General features: G+C 30.5%; 2 protein-coding genes and 1 long non-coding RNA gene across 3 annotated transcripts in view; 1 reads left to right on the forward strand and 2 right to left on the reverse strand.

The window, feature by feature from the left end:
- Positions 1 to 12,845, reverse strand: part of LOC123716440 — a 112,669-nt gene extending 99,824 nt beyond the window's left edge. Inside the window, exons 1-2 of the mRNA XM_045672201.1 lie at positions 12,787 to 12,845; positions 869 to 1,012 (exon numbers count right to left, since the gene is read on the reverse strand). Of these exons, the coding sequence (XP_045528157.1) occupies positions 869 to 933 (65 nt within the window). The 5' untranslated portion in view covers positions 934 to 1,012; positions 12,787 to 12,845. The remainder of the gene's footprint in view (positions 1 to 868; positions 1,013 to 12,786) is intronic.
- A 4,250-nt stretch (positions 12,846 to 17,095) lies between these two features.
- On the reverse strand, positions 17,096 to 19,213 carry LOC123716585 (mitochondrial intermembrane space import and assembly protein 40-B). Its single transcript, XM_045672400.1, has 3 exons — positions 19,078 to 19,213; positions 18,766 to 18,886; positions 17,096 to 18,411 (listed from the first exon to the last, which is right to left on the reverse strand). The coding sequence occupies exons 1-3, from the start codon at positions 19,088 to 19,090 to the stop codon at positions 17,958 to 17,960; spliced, it is 588 nt and encodes a 195-aa protein (XP_045528356.1). The 5' UTR covers positions 19,091 to 19,213; the 3' UTR covers positions 17,096 to 17,957.
- LOC123716586 lies at positions 17,477 to 18,954 on the forward strand. The gene is made up of 2 exons (XR_006754578.1): positions 17,477 to 17,521; positions 18,471 to 18,954. It is a non-coding gene; the product is annotated as an uncharacterized LOC123716586 (long non-coding RNA).
- Positions 19,214 to 19,685: the final 472 nt, after the last annotated feature.

Raw genomic sequence — 19,685 nt, forward strand, 5'->3', positions numbered from 1 at the left:
CATTTGAATCAAACATTTACGAAATGTCGAGTAATTGAAAATGTATAAATACAATTTTATAAAGATGCAAAATCAATAGTATTTTATATATTATATGGGATTATCAAATATTCAATTACATTTGAAAAAAGTTTCGAAACACTCAGTCATTCCATTCGATTTAAAACACTAATATAGGCTTTTAATAGGGTTCTAGACTAAATGAATCGATAGGACTTGCTTAAATACATTTGTATCAAAACTAAACAGTAGATTGGTCCATATTACGATAATTAAACGAAGTGTTAATTTAATTCCTGGTGAAGCGTCAACGGTACACAAATATGATTTATGCACAACGTTTAACGCTTTATGTACTTTACATAATCTAATGAGTTATTAATGAATGATAATTTGACTTTAAACGAAGAAATATAATATTTTCTGTTAGGTTTATACTACACGATATATTATGGATAATCAATCTTTCGTAAAACTTATTTTAGTAATTTTTAAAGTAGGTCCTTTGTGCTTTCACGCCATATTTGTTTTGTTGTTACGCAAATTGATGGGCCTTTTTAGCTTATCACATAATATATTTAAGAGCTTCTTAACAGCGATGGAGGAATGTATGGAGTAACATCAACGGTTTTGGCATTAAAATTTCGAAGGACGACTTTATATATTTTTCTCTTTTGCTTACGTATAACTCTTTATAACTCAATATACGACCAACGCAAATAAAAACATTATTATTAAACTTTTCGATGCATTTTAAAGTCGGTTATATTTTATAACTTTCAATTGTAATATAGAGGTTGATGAGTTATGGAATTCGATGAAAAGCTATCAAAATCTCGTTTGTACATTATATTAGAAAAATACTCACCTCCTTTCGCGCCTTTTTCGTTTCGATGTGCTTGTACCTTTAATGGTCCTATATAAGGTCATCATCTTGAATACACAGTTAGAACACTACACAGACACGACTTTACACTTCCACTTGCACTTTTTCAAACTCTCGCTTAACAATCTGAAATAGAGAGATGCAAATTAATATTTATTTACACAAATACAAATTAAGGAATATTCGTTGTTAGAAATTGTCGTAGCGTAGTCGTTGTTAGTGGTCAAATGAAACTTGTGATATTGGTGCAACCGAACCGGTAGTTTAGTTTAGGTAATAAATTGTAGGATTAGTCATATAATAAACAAGCAGTAATAATATATATAGTTTAACACTAAAGAAACTATAAGAAATATAGAATAAATGTAACACATTAGGAGATCTTTCATCTCTCTGCTAATCAATTGATTAAATGTTTGCATATTTTTGTACCTCTCAGGTTGTAAATATGTGCTATGAGTAATGTATAACAATTGCATGTGTATGAATCTTTCTTAAATCTAGGTTAGAAGGAAAAAATGAACATACACCAATACAAAACGCTCATAATAAATGAAACGATATCTCTTAATTACTAATATAAATTATAAACCCTTATAATATAGTAAAAATCATAAGGTACAGTTCGGTACTTTACTTAGTTTTATTTTCTACATTACAAAATAACTTTTAATTTGTAAAAAAATGGCCCAGCTTGTCGTATTAGGCCACTTTCACATTTTGACAGAAATACTATTGTATTACATCATCTACTCAACCTGTATCTTGTATCCATTTTCTACACAACCACCTCCATGGCTTAGTGTTTAAGATACATGCTTCGATGCCCAAACAATATCTTGCTTTGAAGGCAAAAAATCATCTAATGACTTAAAAAAATTCCCATAAAGTAGTCACGGAAATGGCCCCATGAACTACTAAATGACTTTAAAACTTTGAACTGGACACAATTCTATTGTCGTTAACAATAATCTAGGACAAAAATGTCTGATACTGTCAAACCTCATTAACTCTTTATAGCAATTGGAATTCGTAAAACCTATCCATCAATTATTTTGAGTGTCAACACGTTAGTAGGGCAACGATAGTAAACGAACCGGTTCATTGACCTACTAACCGCATATTATTTTTATATCGAATAGTTAAGCTATTTATAATTCATTTTTTACATACAAAAAAGTATATTTCTGATGCTTTCAGTTCATTTCGAAAATTGAATGAAATGTGTTTAAAAACCTGTCCCAATTAAAACATTCACCTTTAGGTTATAAAGAGCATATTGTATTTTTGTAATGAATAAACTCTAAATAAGCAATTAAAAATGTGCAATAAAAATACATATAAAGCGTTATTCCAGATTATTTTTTAATAAATGTTATATAATAATAAGAATTTCATTCATAAATTCAAGATTACATAAAGACTTAGTAGAACTGGAGAATCACACCACAGCATAAAAATACTTAAACCTGAGTACTTAAATATAAAACACAGACTAAAAGTAACTAACAAACTAACTATATAATTGCTATTTATGGATTGATTAAACATTTACAAAAGTATGCCGCAAACAATGCAGCTAGAGGTCGGCCACCTATTGTGGATGTAGCGAAGTGAAAATTGATTGATCTTCCGACTTTCATTGGCACATATACATTCTTAAGATAATCTTCCTATAAAAATCTTCGGTCTCTTGCAAAAATATTAAGGAATCTTATGGATATATATTGTTATATCCTCGTATAATGAGAAATCTGCAGGCCTTAGACCCAAAAAGGCAGATCACCTACTTTCATATTAGAATAAACAAACGATCACGTAACAGTAAACATCTGAGGCCCAGACTTAAAAAAAGGCTTTAGTGTGACTGGTAGGTAAGTGGGATTAAAAAAAGAATTCATCCAGGATATTATATTTTATTGTAATGCACATCAAAATACGTGTACAATACATAATGTTAATTCTATCCCAGCTAGCTCCCGCTATTCGACTACACCAGAGAATTTAATACGCCTTGTATTTATTAAGAGAAATAAATGAATTAAGGTATGTGATGAGGAGGCTATTTTTGAATATTAAAACAGTTGAAACGTGAAAAACGATAACTCCCCTTTCAGAGCTGTATGCTCTTAATGCTCTGCTTATTCAGCACTGATGATCATGATATAAGAAGAACCTTGGACTGAGAGCTAAAAAACGTTTTTACCGTTTCATTGTGCGATATTAAACTGGAAAATGCAACACGCTTTTCACGCATTAGTATATTTGTATTTCTTTAACACGAGATATTTTAGTTCTTGAATGGATAACAATAGAAAATTAGTTAGCCAGAAATTCAATTTGTTATATATACTAGCCGTTGAACCAGGTACAACTCTTAAAATCATGTAACACTTTCACACAATATGAATATTTACTAATATTTTACATCTTAGAAAGTACAAAAGCCTTGTTTATTTTTTAATTATTTAAATATTTTATAACCGCCACCAGTTAACTATTGAATTTAAATTCTTGTGGCGCCAAGTTTACTGTTCCCTGGGGAAATTATGTCATAATAGAATAGCTCTTTCAACTTATACCTTAGGGTTTAAGGTATTTATTGTATGCAACTTATATGCGAAAGTAAGTGTTATAAAACTTAAATAAACATACATCTTATTAACAATAACAGAACAAAGGTAAATTAAAATCCAATTTATCCAATTTCAGTATTTTCAATGAAAACTAACCAAATGGCCTGTCTATTGAGAATTGCATACTCTCGATATTCAATAACTCGGCTATAACTTCGTTAAAATATTATGTTGAAAGTAGTATTACCAAGTGTATCAAATCCTTGGATTCTGAGCAAAAAATCTCACCAAACTGGTATTAACTTATTGCACTGACCGATTGACCTCGGTAAGTTTGATCAACACATATGTTAATTGTTAAAATATTAAGCCATTAATATTAGAGAACGGCATATAAATGAAGTTATATGTGAAATCGATTGAATGAAAGTCGATTTCAGGAAAGCCTACAAATTTCTTAGTAATTTTAGTAAGTTCAAAGGCGCTTTGACGTTTTCGTGGGTCTTCTTGCATCTGTTTAATTGAGAATTGTTTTTATAGCTAAATGATAACACAAGGGTAAGATCCTTATTAAAAATGAGGACCACATTCTAATTTGTATCTCAAGACAGTCTAGTGATGTTGATGTTAATATAAATGCTGTGTAATGTCTTAATTTTCTGGTTTTGACAGCTCTTGAAATTAGTTTTAAGTTTGATTGACTTTTTATGCAGGCCTCAGTAGGACTTCTGTATGTCAAAATTCAACATCTTTGTGACACACGGGAGCCACACTTAGCGCAAAATCTCGTTTCTGAATATCACTCTGACTTTATCCCGTAAAACGACGATGTTTCATACTTACAATAGCATGAAAATTTATAACTGAATTAAAGTAAAACTTCAACACCTAAATTAATTCGACCATGTCAAATACTTATTATAACGTTGGTAATCAAAAATTCTATGCAATTATGTGCATTGTTGTATAGAAACCTGTTAATAATCTTATTATTAGGTAGTGACCTGATGATATAAACTCGTTTTAACATATTGAAAATGTATACAAAATTTAAAAAAGTGGTTATATAAATAAGTGATAAAATATAAATTTTAGACCTACTCAGTTAAAATTATTTTCATAACATTTAATTGATCTTGTGAAAGAATCGATTAATACATGAGTAAGAATATTTTGCAACTGGAAGTTGTAAGAGCATTCTTGAGTCAATGATGATTCAAACAAGGTCGCAAAGTAAGGAAAAATAATTTTTTTTCAAAGCGACAAAACGAAGCTACCGAATTAAAGTCCAGAATTAAACCATTATCTAATACATGTGTTTATAGTTATAATAGTAGGTATTCTTATTTAAATTATTATAATTAGTGTAGAGCAATTTAATACGTTTTTGTTCGTAATAAATACTCTCTTTCATAAATAATCAATAGATAGCCACATAATAGTATAAATGTGTGTATATTATCAACTTTGATCATCAACTAAAATATGTACAAAAGGGAGTACTTCTACGTATTAACACATACTGGTTAAGGACATTTTTGTATGTCACAATTACCATGCAGAGGGCATCACTATACATCCCAATAGAATACAATCTGCTTGCCAACGAGACTTGACCTTCCAATCAATACTCATTCGTCTTAAAATAGCTCATGTTAGATTGGTTGGTTATTTCATCAGAAAAATTAAAGGATATTACGTTTTAATATTACACAACATATCCTAGAGCTAGTTAAGTTAACGTCCGAAAGGAAATTCGTTGCTGGTTTAATGATTATATTTAATAATTTTGTAGTAAGTAGGTCACGTGCTCATTAGTGTATTAGGATTAAACTATTATCAACTTATCATGAACAGTATCATATCTAGTTCTGTGTTTTATATTTGCATTACGTTTTGTATATTACACGATTATCTTCTACACTCCTTTTTTAAAAGGAAAATTTGAATACAGCAAATGTCATTTCGATTTTGAACTTTGTCCACTATAAAATTGAAATAAATCAATATTGTATGCAAATCCACTAACTAGCCTTGGTTGAAGCAACGATCATGGTCAAGTGTTAGACATCACTATTTTTGACAGTCATAAAATATATCGTAAAATATACAAATAAGACAAAGAAGATATTTCCTTAACATTGATAATGAAGTTAACAGGTGTCAACTGACTTAACTGCATTATAAAGACTAAAAGCACCTTAAAGCTCATTACTAAAATACATATTTGTAAAGAAATGACATAAAATTGGTATAAAACAAATGTTATGTGAATTTTCCTGATTATATTCAGTTGATGTTAATATAATATGAGACTTTCGTAATAAAGGGAATGTCACCAATGGTATATGAAGAATAAATCGTTACAAATGCGCCAATGATTTGGCTAGGGCTGTTATGTACTGATAGCAAATAAGACGTTGAAATGAGATTTATGTATATTTAAAACAAAATATTCCTTCGGGGTGTAGTTAGGATACAAACAAATATACTTCTATAAAAATAGTGATTATATTTATAAGTGTTTTCAAGGGGGAAAAATACTGAATGCTAAATTTAACTACAATAATACTAGACCAAATTTTTCGTACAAAACTAAACAATAAGTATCGACTATTTCTTATTTCCTTTTGACGTTTTTTTTGGCGGGGTAATAGTGCAATTCCTTATACATACTATAAATTTTTTCACTATTTTATAAGCTGTAAAACACTATTATATTCGATATTTTTGTATTAAAAACACATTAAATACCTTGTACAAATTTTGTAACTTTAAAACTACGTCATTAATTATTTTTATACAGTGATGACTTTACGAATAAACTCATAACTTTGTGAATTCCAATATAGTGTACACAACAAAAACAAAACAATAAAAAACAATTGACATTGTATTTATCATAAATCGCTTTTATTTCTGATTCCCTTTTTATTTAAAAAAATCAATATAGTCAATATATTTACCAAAATATTATATAATAAAACTTTTTCTTTCTTTTGGTAGTGTTGTAGTGGCTTCAGCGTGCGACCAGAGGTCGTAGGTTCAATCCCCGACTGTGCACCAATGGACTTTCATCCAATGTGGGCATTTAGCATTCGCTCGAATGATGAAGGAAAACATCATGAGGAAACCGGCTTTCCTTAGACCCAAAAAGTCGACAGCGTGCGTCAGGCACAGAAGGCTGATCACTTACTTGCCTATTAGATTAACAAATGATCATGAAACAGATACAAAAATCTGAGGTACAAACCCAAAAAGGTTGTTTATTTATTTATATTAATTTTATTTTATTTTTAAAGACGTTTTCTTAGAACAAAATGTGGCTCAATATTATTAGCTCAAGCACACTATTTTAACCTAATTTTTGTATTTGTCATTAAAACAAAGAGTGAACTATGATTTCTATTTCGCTGATAGTTTTTATTCACACTAAGCAATGACTTTTTGCGTTAACGTTATCAGCCGAACCAAGGACAGTCTATAAAATAAAACATTTTAACAAGAGTTCCCAGATTCAGTATACAACACACACTAACTTATATATCTAACATGAACTGTTACTAAAACCGCTATTTAATGGTTGCATGTAAAAACAGCGTGTAACCGCTCGTGTCGGAATTGATTTCACATTAATTTGCTGACCGTGCCATCTCCCGTTGGTCACTTTCGTTCATATTACGTAAAGCTCCGCTCGTCTGACGGGATTCCGAACGGTTGTGAAAATTATCCTTGGCAAATATAGGTGAAGTGATAGCGAAAACATCGATAAAAATTCTAAATTACGCTGGCGAATTTTATGTTGTGATTCGACATTTAGTTTTATAAATAAAAGATAACCTTGTTCATTTTATTAAGTTTGTTGTATTTTGGTCGCCGTACAACAAAAGGAACAATTTTAGAATGTTGACTGTAAACTAAATGTTAAAAAAATCTATGAAAAAGATAATAGATAAAAATAGATTCTATATTTTGAATGGTTATCTACGTTCGCCCATCATTTTACTATTTGCAAACGTCTCGTCTGAGTTGTCAAAGATTTGTTTAACCTTGATTTCTAAATATCACTATGTCCTACTGTTTACTGAGGTGTGCCCATCTTGTAGATTTCACCAATAAATAATAATTTGTTTAAAGGATATTAAATCAAGGATACGTAAAATACATATATTTTGATATGATATCAATTGGCTTCATGACTTAGTATTAATAACAATTTATTCTGAAGACCTGGGTTCCATTTCTGGTAAATAATTAATACCACTTACCTTTAAAAAAATTACAATCAAATGCGGTGCCCATATACATGCACGTTATTTGTATTGTTTTAGAGTAACTTTGGACCGTCTTATTTTAGGATGAAACGAAATTAAACAATTATAAATTTTCGTATGTTTTAGTTGAAAGTGGTACATTTTCGTAATTTATTAGTTTACAAACGCGTTCATAAATACGTGATAAGCATCGCGTGCACCGGACCGTGGCCATCTCGCTATTAGACCAGGTACACACAGCTTAATAATTTCAGAATATTCACTTTTTCTAAACATTGAAATATAATGCGTTGTATAAATAAAAACATACTAAGTCTATTGGCCAAGATAAGTCTAGGGATTTAATGGACAGGGCACCCCATAATAAAACCGTAGACAAATTTGGCACGCGTAATAAGCATTTTCCAAAGTTATATATGATTTAAAAATATTTAGTTTATTTGCCATCATTGCCAATTGGTATTAACATTCCATAACAATAATTGTCAATAACTCACACATGCATTTATTAAATGAAAGTTTCTCTAAATCGCTCTAAATATAAAAAAAGATATAATTTATATTCCGTTACCTAAGAGATATGAATTAGATTAACTCAAAAATATTATTTAGTTCTTTAATTATCATTGTGCAATACGTTACGTAAATTATTTTTTAATTTTAGTTATTATAGTTTAAATTAAACCGTTCAAGCCTTTCTCTTAATTTACCTCAGTGTAATTAAATCGACTAATCAGTTTTCTTCTATAAAATCGATTATTTAACCTTTCTTCTTACTGTAATAATTGTATACAGTTATTTAACTACTTAGTAAAAATTTCAATAAGTTCAAATCTCAGTCGAAAGTTCTGAAACTGCCCTTCAAAACCTTTGATCAGTAGCGAACTAATCGATATAATTATTTGCTTACACACAAGCCAAAAACGGGATACACATTCAAACATAAACATAAAACACAGTAAACAAGCATCATCTATGCTTAATATATATATATATGTATATATATTATACATATATATGTATAATAAATTTCTAACTAACATCAAATTTATTTTATTTTATTATTTAATATATTGTTTACCTGGAAGAGATCGCTCGAAAGCGATAAGGCTGCCAGTTGCCCTCGTTTTTATTTAATTAGTCAATTGTATAATGTTTCTGTAACGAAGTGTTTATATATAAATAAATTGTAAGATGCCTTGATCATTATAATATATTCAATACAAAAGAGCAATACCAAATGCATGATATCTAATAAAGGATACTAGAGATTTTTTATATTAGTTTTAAAGATTTAAATCTAAAATAGCAATTAAAGTTGCAATTTAAAAACCCCTCCGAGATTTCACTCAAGTAGTAATATAATAATTATCTTCCTAGACAACATGGTCATTAAACGAAATGACAGTAGAAAGTGTTAAAGACTTAATCGTTGAGATATGTTACGTGTAAGTGGATATATGGTTACTGAAAGCTACATTTATCAAACTATAAGGAGGGTAAACTATCATAATAACTAATAAAATTCAAACTTCAGCCGCTAACCTGTAAATAAATTATCATTTATTTATTTGTGTGGTACATTCAGATTGACTATATAAAATACCGCACATTTTAATATTAATAAAATAAGCATGCAAATATCATATTAATAATCATCGTGTCATAATATTAAGAACAGTTAAGATATTTATAATTGTTGTCAAAACTCATTATCTAAAAACTTTCCCTATAAAACTATAAAGGCCCTTCAAAATCTAATCTCTTTCCCCTTGAAAGCATTACACGGCAGTGATCTGTAACTTCTGCTTCAACTAACTTTTTTAAATACTTTTTGGTGCTCCATGCTCCCACTCCCACATCCGTGTTGGTAACCTCGGTAGATACAGGCAATATTGTATGAAGCAATCGATATTTTTTGCTTATACACATATACAAAAGTTCAACCATTTAAAAAATCAAGTAATACATCGGGTATTATACTAAGGTAAATCCAGTTTATCTATTCCATTACGCTATCTCAAATTTCTTGTTTTATTTCGGTTAAACTAAAATAACCACCTTACCTAAGTTTATGTGTTCGATAACTTTAATGAATCAATAAGTTAAAGAGTAATAACCGTTAAGCTCAAAAACCAAAAAAGTCATTTCGAAATATTACTTATTAGTATATTAATATGTATATATTATTATAAATATATGTAACGCCAACGTCGTTTCTTTTACGATTAAATACATATCTACTACTAAATATTATTGCTAAATTGACACCACATAACTTAAAGTCACACATTTTTATGTTACTGGACAAGTTATCACATTAGGTTTAAAATTCTAAATTCAATTGGTCGTGAATCATCAATCTTAGAGCATCAATAAATAATATAATATAATATTTATAGGAAATGTTTTTGTTAACATTTACATAATTCACCGTGACATCAGGCGGATTTTGCTTGAGGTCAAGTTTCTTTAGGTTTAAGTTAAATTTTAAGCAGTCTTCTTATTGAGATAATTATTTGATTACAGGTAAATGTATAGTGCACCTTTGCATATTTTCTAGCCAAAGATTAGGCCAATCGATAGTGGTAACGGGGCTGCTTCTCGGAATATAGTTTTTTTTTAAATAGGAATATCTTTAAAAAAATCAATAAAAATCAATCAATCTGGCATATTGGCTACGAGACAAATAAAACGTTTAATTGAACAGATTATATAATTATATATTTTTAAGAATTACATAAAATCTTACGTTACGTTATCTCTTTACCTAGTTTTTTGTCATTAATTATGGCTATTAAAAAGGTCAGTTTGTTTTAATATTCGCGATGACTCTGTTTATCTCTATACTAGAAGGTTTTTGTATTTTAGTACTTGTAGCACAATCATAAATAATATATGTATATATTAATTAAATAACTAAAACTAATGTACGTTTATATAAAATTGATCAAAAGTCTAATTAGATCGATTCGGTAGCATCAAACTGTGTTCGTGAGTATTGAAATAAAAGAGGTCGATAACTCAGAGATACTACCGTTTTAGAATATTAATAAGCATATATACATACTTTCCATACTAATATTGTTACGACAGCCACGCTTGGTTTTATGTAAAGTCTAATTTAATGAAAATATTATTTGTAATTTCAAAGTTACGATTTTTGTTATAGATTAATACTGGAACACAGTATGCACAATGGGCCTATTGAGCGTCTAAGTGCGGAAACAGAGTCCACACATACATACTGGAACCCAGCTTTTGTAACTTGTTAGTCAAACATATTTTTTATTTGAAATATTTTAATTTATTAATAAGTATCAATTAGGGTATGGTATGATATGAATTACTTTATATAATATATCGTTTATAATTCATGAAACTAAGAAATTATTAAACACTTTTATTAGTTAAGGAGCCAAGTTTATTTAACAAAAACTAGAAAATGTGTCGTTAGAGAATCCTAAGAATTTATCTAATATATAATTGATGTTCTGTATATGTCCATCTTCATGTTTGTATGTTAATTATAAGATACTCGAATATATTTACATACTTTTACATTTTTCACAAGAGATGTGCTTATAATGAGAAGTGCAGATTTCCGCGTCTACCTATTTCTTCCTAGTTTGTATGATTTTCTATTTGCATTGCAAAATTACTCGTTCATACAAAGAAAGAAAATAGATTTAGGTAGAGTTGATTTGACTATTTTCTCATTAAAAAAATACATTGAAATAATTTGTCATGTGAACAACAAATTAAAAATAATTTTCTAACAAGATAATCTTACCATAAAATTTCACAAAACAATATCACCAAAATGAAAATCACTCAAAAATAAAATCACAGGTTTTAAACATTCGAAAAAGCGGATAGATTCGGATACACAATTATAAAGTATACGTTTGTCGTAATAAGGTCGTTTTTCTCTTAGAAACTAAAGATGTGCCGCGTACGCGTGTTCGCGGCTTCGTGTGCGCGCTAACTTTGCGCGTACGCACCTGTTCTACCCACTATGGTTTAAGTGGGTGACATAGAATTCAGTATGTGGTACCATAAAAATGTAACCACAAATTCTTAATACCATTTCAAGTTTTGAATTTATAAGAAAATAAAATAAAAATTGTCTTATTGGAGTATTTTTCTAGCCTTCAGTAAATTATTATCTTAAACATAGAACGAAGCTTGAACATACAAGTTACCTATATTAAAACGCTATTCAGTATCCTTGTCACTGACAAGAGATTAGAGATTAACAATAGAATCAGCGAAAAGTCTTTTCATTTTCTCTATACGTTTAAATAATAATTTTCACTAAACTTTCACTATCTTAAATGGCATTAAATCGTGACTCAGAGATGAGCGTTGAAACGTCACGCTATGCTTGTAGATATAAGAATTAAAACTGACCCAGAAATATTATACATAAAATACGGAAACCGCAAAATCGGAAAACGCCCATAGTAATAATACGCACAAATAATAGGGATTGGAAGGGGATTGAACGTACCGGACTGGGTGGTTAATCAATGGTAACGCAACTATTTTGAGTGAAATAGTGAGAAATGAGAGGCCACTCGGTTACATCGGTTGGAGTACAGTACCAACGACTCTCTTTAATAATTATTCTAGCTATGTTATGGTAGTTGGAAACACATTTCGTAAGCTTTACGTCTCTCAGTTATCAAATGAGCCGTCAGCCCGTTTGCTTCTGTTTATAAAAATAAATATTTCTTTTAACTAAAATAATAGCAAGTGATCCGTGATCTGATTGCGGAGTTGAAGTTACGACGAAGTAACGGCACGTGCCATAATAGGTGCCTGACCACTGGCCAGGTATATTGCGCTGTCAATTATTATAGTATGAATTCATTGAATAATAAAGTGTGTGTAAAATACATTTCACCGGACTTAAACGCATTCTTACAAGCATGATCACGTCGACTCTTGATCTATATGTTGATTTTTATCATTTATAAGAAATCAGAAAAAGTTGATCGATCTTCAGTATTTAACAAGGCTTAATATGTATTACAGTAAGTATTACTTGGAAAGGAAACGCCTGCAAGCCGATAGTCATCACTTAGCTTCTTGCACGTCATGTCCTCCTGACGTTCTCTTCCTACCTGGAAGTAATAAAAATAATAAGAATGAAAGCCTATATTCGGTATAGTTGGGCTTTTGATTTAAAGTTTTTGAATATTTATTTTCTACTCCCTGTTTATATAGCGTTTTCTAAATATAGTGATGATGCAAAGAAATGTCACATTTTAAATACATAAACAAAATAATTTTTCTTTTCTAATAATATATTTATTTTCTCGCAGCTTATTTTTTCTAGCATATTTCAAGTAAAATATATGAGCGATTGCTACATGTCGATTTTGTTACGACTTAGAATATTTCCGAAAGGTAATTCTCACATATAATATGACAAAATAATGATATAAGTAGAACAAATCACATCGTTACGTATAAACAAGTGAATGTTAAGTCAAATATAACAGATTTCATTTGGCACCTACATAGTACCTTCGCATTTGTAAATTTACAAACTTTTCATCTCTTGATGATGAAGTGGTTTTTTCCTTTTTATAAAATTAAAATATCACATGACTGATAAATAATAGTTTAGTCTCTACAGAATCATACACCATATCAAAACTAACAAAAGTTGATTGTGACAAACGCCCAAATTTACAGCTTAGAACGCGCATTGCGCCATGTTCCGTCTTCTCTGTGCTGCTCTACGGCGTAGAATCTTGGACGCTGGTATGGGTTTATCGACATATGCTTAAAATATCCTGGACAGACCGCATACGAAATACAACTGTGCTGGACAGAATGCAGAAGAACAATGAAGTGATTATGACGGTTAAGAAACAAGCAAGGATCGCAAGGAGGTGGCACTATAAGCAGAAGAATCACTGAAAGCATATCACTTACAAAGTTATAAATTTAAGTTTTTGCATTTATTTTAAGGTTAATTCAGTGTGGCCGTAGCTATGGACCCTCCTACGTAGTGCAAAGGGAGATTCAGAGTCGAGACTTGACTTTCGGTACCCTTGTCAAAAACGTATTTCCCGTCCTGTTCCCGTCTTGAACATAATATTCTTTATTGTATTTGGAAAATCATAATGTTATTTTTATCGCTATTTTTAAGTTAATAGTCAAATTGAAGTAATAAACTTTACCATATAAACATTGCGACTATAACTTCAGACAAACAAAAAACCAGGAAATAAATATTATATTTTCTTTTTTGGCCTTCGTATTGGCACGAATATTATAAGCAAAATTATTGATCAATCCATTTGAAGAATACAATTTTAACAAATATAGGCTATAGATAATCTTAGTGGTTTGTTGACTTTGTGCATCACGTGATGTTGGTAATGAATCGCGAATGAAGCCAGAAGCCTACACATTAACATTGGGTCAAGGTTTAAAGCTTTCCTCTAAACACTTATGTAGGCGACACAAAGAGAACAATATTTTGACGTGTTCATACATACATGTATTTCACTTTAGAGTGGTGTACTGTTCCGTATATAATAAGATCATATAAATACGTATTAAGGAATAACCACGCTCTATGTCAAAGATATTCGCTAACTTCGAGTTAATAAAACAATCAGAATATATAAATAATAAACAAAATTTAATGTATATAAATATAACAATTCGAATACCGACTTAGTCCAAAACTTTTCACACTAGAATCTCATTAGCGTAAATCGTGGTGATTTTACTGTCGAGCAATGTAAGCACCTCCTACGACCTTCTAACAAGCTCTAACAATTAACAGATACGAGTAACGCCCACAGAAAGTAAGATGGGAATAAAATTAATTGCACTTACAAGGACATTGTCACCTAGTCTTTTTAGAATACAAATAATAGAACAGCTACACTATGTAACACTAATATCGTCTAATGAATCCCAGATTTTAATAAAAATGAATTTATTAAAAAAACTAGGATATCGTTATTATGCTTCGTGTCCATGCATGGTAAAGGGTAGATTTTATTAATTTAAATTCAAAATAAGTCTAATAATTTGTAAAAAAAAAATAGTTCTGATAAGAATATATTTAGCGCATTACGCGTTAATAGTAACGATATCTTAATATTTATAACTGGAGAACGGCTGGACCGCTTTTTGTTAGTTTGATTCGTCTTCGCTCTTAATAGCAGAATAACTCATACAAATAGCTATTTAAAAATATTGAAATCATCCAAGATCAATTAAAAATACTCTAATTGAAATGTATATACAAAATGTTTATAACAATATAAAAACAAAAGACAACAACTTGATGTTTGATTCAAGATTTTCCAACATCATAGACAAGAATAACTCGGTTCATATAAAGTTAAATTTTGCTTAAAATGGATTCATTGTTAGACGTTACTTGGACAGGTCTGCTAGTAATACATATTTTATGTACCTTAGTCATCTAACAGTCGTTTTTTAATACAATGTATTGACTTGTTTTTCTTTAAGTTAAACTCGCAAGATAACGTTCGAGTAAAAATGTTACGTACTCCTTCTTTCAGAATCATAATAATCAAGATGAAACTTGTTCTGGGAACCAAAGTTTCCCCCTTTTTTCAATATTAAATCGCTAGTCGTGAGGTAATGTTCTACCACACTCGCAACCTACCGAACATGGCGGCGACCACTATTGCTATATTAAAGTAAGCTTATAATTTACAGTAACTTCCTACAAATCAATATTTATAAATGAACCTAAGTTTCTATTTCCCTATCAAAATGGGTTTAGTATATGTTAATTAAGTAGGTAGATAAATAATGTTGACAGGTATTTGCAGTAGAGCCATTTCTAAATAATAACATATATCATAACCTGAAACTTATATGTATTAAGGAATTTCAGAAAGTAGCAGAATAATAAGTCTTTTCGTGATATTTTTAACGACGACTAACACTTTACTTATATAAACCCATGATGATGATATGAATTCGATGACTCATTTTACAGATCATAAACATTGATTATGACATGATTGATCAATTTTGACCTTTTTAATGATTACATCGGTATCGAAATACGAAATTCCATAAAAATGCTTACTAGGCCAAAATTATCCTTGATTTATTAATCACAAGGTCAAAGTCTAACCTTTACCAATAAATACATATTTATTAGTCACAAGACATGTTTTTGGTTATGATAGTTATATTGTCGATGATCATAATATAGTAGGTATGGTTTAAACTTTTGAAGTTTTATATTGTAAAACAGGTTATATCCTCTTTATAAAATTGTAATCTTAAAAACATTTATTGTTGTACCACAAAGAACGGTTCGGGTTCGGTGGCCGTCGATACACAATCTTATACTAGAATAATAAGTCCTGAGTACATACCTCGTTACAATATCTTCTTACCAGGAAGAAAGGCACACAATATTATCAGCCGCAAGGATTTGGAGAAATTCTATTAGTTTGGGAACAAAGAGAGGTTAGACTGATGCTAATACCTTGCCTCACGATAGTTCTCAAAACCGCACTAAACACTCACTATAAAATTCTAAATAGTGGACGTAACTATTATCAATTATAATAAACAAAAAGTATATATCGAATATAAATGTAACGTAACCCGAGTAAATCTCAACAATGACTCAACTAATAAATGTGACGATCGGCCGAGAAAAAATATTTTGGATCACCCTCATCAGAAAATTATTAAATTGAAATTATGGATTTCGAAGAATTGTCACCATTTGTATTTACGATTTAATGCTGAAATTATACAATCTAGAACGCCTTTTCTCATGAAATAATATTATAAATGAATAAATAACATATTCGTAATATCCGTACAGATAAGGCAGGCATGTACTATCGTGGCATTATTACAAATAATGTGACTTTCCTAATTTAAATCCAAGATTTACTCGCCTATGCCCTAGGTAAACTGAGCGGCCCTAGGGCATGCACGGTGAAAGAATAAAAAAGCGAGATGTGTAGCTTGAACATTGCGTTTTGATATTTATTGAACACATAATTAATTAATTATTAAACGATTAAATGATTTTTATAGTGGACGCTAAGCGAATACTAAAATAGGCGAATATAAAATTGGTTTTACACTTTTATGGCCATTCTTTAATTTTCTTGAACTGAATTTCGTCAAACAATTTTTATTCTTACTTTTCAAGTATACACTTTTAAAGCGAAAATACGAAAAACGTTATTTAAGCTTCTTATTGAATCAAGGCCTAAATTACTAAGGTAAAACTAACAAACGCGAATCTGCCTATCAACAGGCACAACCATTTTATTGCATTATCTATAATTGCATTATATATAATTAATAACCTTATAAACCGCAAAATTATTTATTTTGTAAATATATTCTTGTGAAGAGTGCAGTTCCAAGGGACAAGGGACAGGACACGCATTTCTCGATAAATCATTGATAATCTTTTCTTATAGGCAAGTATGTCATTAAGACCGCTTCCGAAACTCACTGGGTGCCACAGTTGTTGCATAGCCTTTTCCCCATGCTCTCCTGCGATGGTGCTTTTAGACTCCTCAACTCTTAAGAAATATTAGTGCAAAATAAATGGCTAAGGTGATGGACTCCCCATGAATGATTCATGTCGACAACATCAATATCTAGATCATTCCTTTTTGGTTAAGGGTGGGAAGTTAGGGATGGTGGCAATCACTGATGGAGTCAATCAGTGTTGTGGTCAGCATTGCCTAGAAACCAACAACCATGGGTTAAAGGATATTAGGTCAAGTCAAGTAAGTCCTCTTTAATGCAAGTTTGTATCTCATCTATCAATACTTAAAGTTAGATATTAAAGTAATGTGCAAATTACAATTGGAGTTGATAATAATAAAAATAGTTGTAAGGATATTTTTTATAATTAACAAATATCAATATTGACTATAGGACATAATATTTCCATATCCACTTATTTTATTAACTATTCTAAGTTTAATACATAGTATCATAAGATATAACACTATCATTAACTACTGCAAAATCTATTTGATTCATCTTGCCATGGCAACTAAATACTTTAAATATGGATTTATACTTGGTTTTGCCCAGTATAAATTGATGTATGTGACTTGGCAATTAACATAACTAAATCTTTTAAGTATCTTCTCAATGCTGGCAGTTTCATGTTGATTTTGAGTCTACTAAGGTTTGTTTTTATAAGTTTGACTAATGTTACAATTTCTTTTGTGCTTCATCTTTGTTGGTAGAATCTTCACTGGTAGCTGCAGACTCCTCCATAGCAGCAGCAAGTTCATCATCATCATCGTCATCCTTGCCATACAACTCAGGAAACTGTGCCATGCACTCTTGCATTACACTGAACTTTTCATAACAATCACTCCCTTTTGGTTCAGCTTCACTGTAATGGAAGCACGAAAATGCGTCACGGAATTGAGTTCCGCAGGGCCCTGTGGCCATGCCACCAAGACAAGGACAGCCCCAATTGATAGACCCATCAGGTAAAATAAGGCCCGGAGCAGGCTCTGGGGGAGGTAGGGATACAGTACTAGGTGTACTCAACTCACTGCGGCTTGCCACAATGACTGTGTGCTTGCCATCCTCACTAACACTCCATGTTCTTCTACTTGTAGTATTTGGTTCACCCAATCCACCAGACATTATCACTCTGTAATTTAGATATAGAAAAAACTTAATTGAATATATATTATTATTTTTTATTTAAAGGGGATCATATTAAATAATCTAATATGAATTCAGACAGATCTCTGTCTACAGGAGGCAAAGTTAATCATATTCTAAACACCAATACATAGTAAACACAATGGACTAAATGTAAGTGCCGAAACTTCCACACTAATACTAATACATAAAAATTGGAACATACTGCTTACTTTAGATCAAAATGTTAAAGCAAAGCCTGTAGTGAAGGTGCTTCTCGGCAAACGTGAATCCTCCTGGTAGAAAGAGCTATTGCTGCTCTGAAGGAACGTAGAAAGTCAGGCCTTAGCCGCACAACTACCTGTGAGCCACGAACACTAAGTACATCCACGTGACCTGCACCAGCTTCTCCAAATAATTCAGTACACACCTTCCGAAATAGACTTTGAGCGTACACTGCCGACTTCTGATCCCCTCCGTCGCTGAAATCAATTATGTATAATTGTATCTTTGATTTAGCTGTTAGATTAAATAACAGAAACAAGTAAAAGTATAGTAATTATTTTACTCAAATTGAATAGATAAACTATGGCTCCAAGAATAAGATATTATGTTATAACCTCAAAACAAGAATGGAATATCTATAAAAATAACACTAAAAGTTACGACTTACAGCTGTTCAACATCCAACAGCAAATAGAAATACCTGCAATTCATACGTACAAAGTTCAGATACTTAATAATTATATTAATTCGATATTTTAAAAATACTGACAATATTTTTAAGCATAATTTGAAGGATTTCACAAATTAGAGCAATGATTTTATAATGGCAATTAACATTTTTAGCACAGGTTAAAAAATATCTTATGCAAATTACATTAGCACACCGTTTTAAATATAAAAAAAATAACATTTAGCTATTTTGTTCCAGCAAATTTCTAAATAAGTAATTAAAAACATTATATTTAAGACTTATTAGTTCATTAATAAATACAATATTATGCAAAACATAATTCAGCGCCATCTGCTAGCCTCGCCTGCATCGCCAAACTATCGAACCCAGGTAAGTTTTCAAAGTACGCATGTAAACATGTTGTAGTGTTTAAGAAATAGATAGAGCTACGTGAACCTAAAATTTACTTTATATAATTAATTATTACAGCAATACGGTAGACATCTAGTAAAAAAATGAAAACCGTAAACAGTAACGGGTACCTTTTATCATAAATGTTTGCAATATTGTGTAAACAAACAAGTAGTCTAGTTCTTTTTTGTTAA

This window comes from Pieris brassicae, chromosome 11, assembly GCF_905147105.1.
Source record: "Pieris brassicae chromosome 11, ilPieBrab1.1, whole genome shotgun sequence".
NCBI classification, from domain to species: Eukaryota; Metazoa; Arthropoda; class Insecta; order Lepidoptera; family Pieridae; genus Pieris; species Pieris brassicae.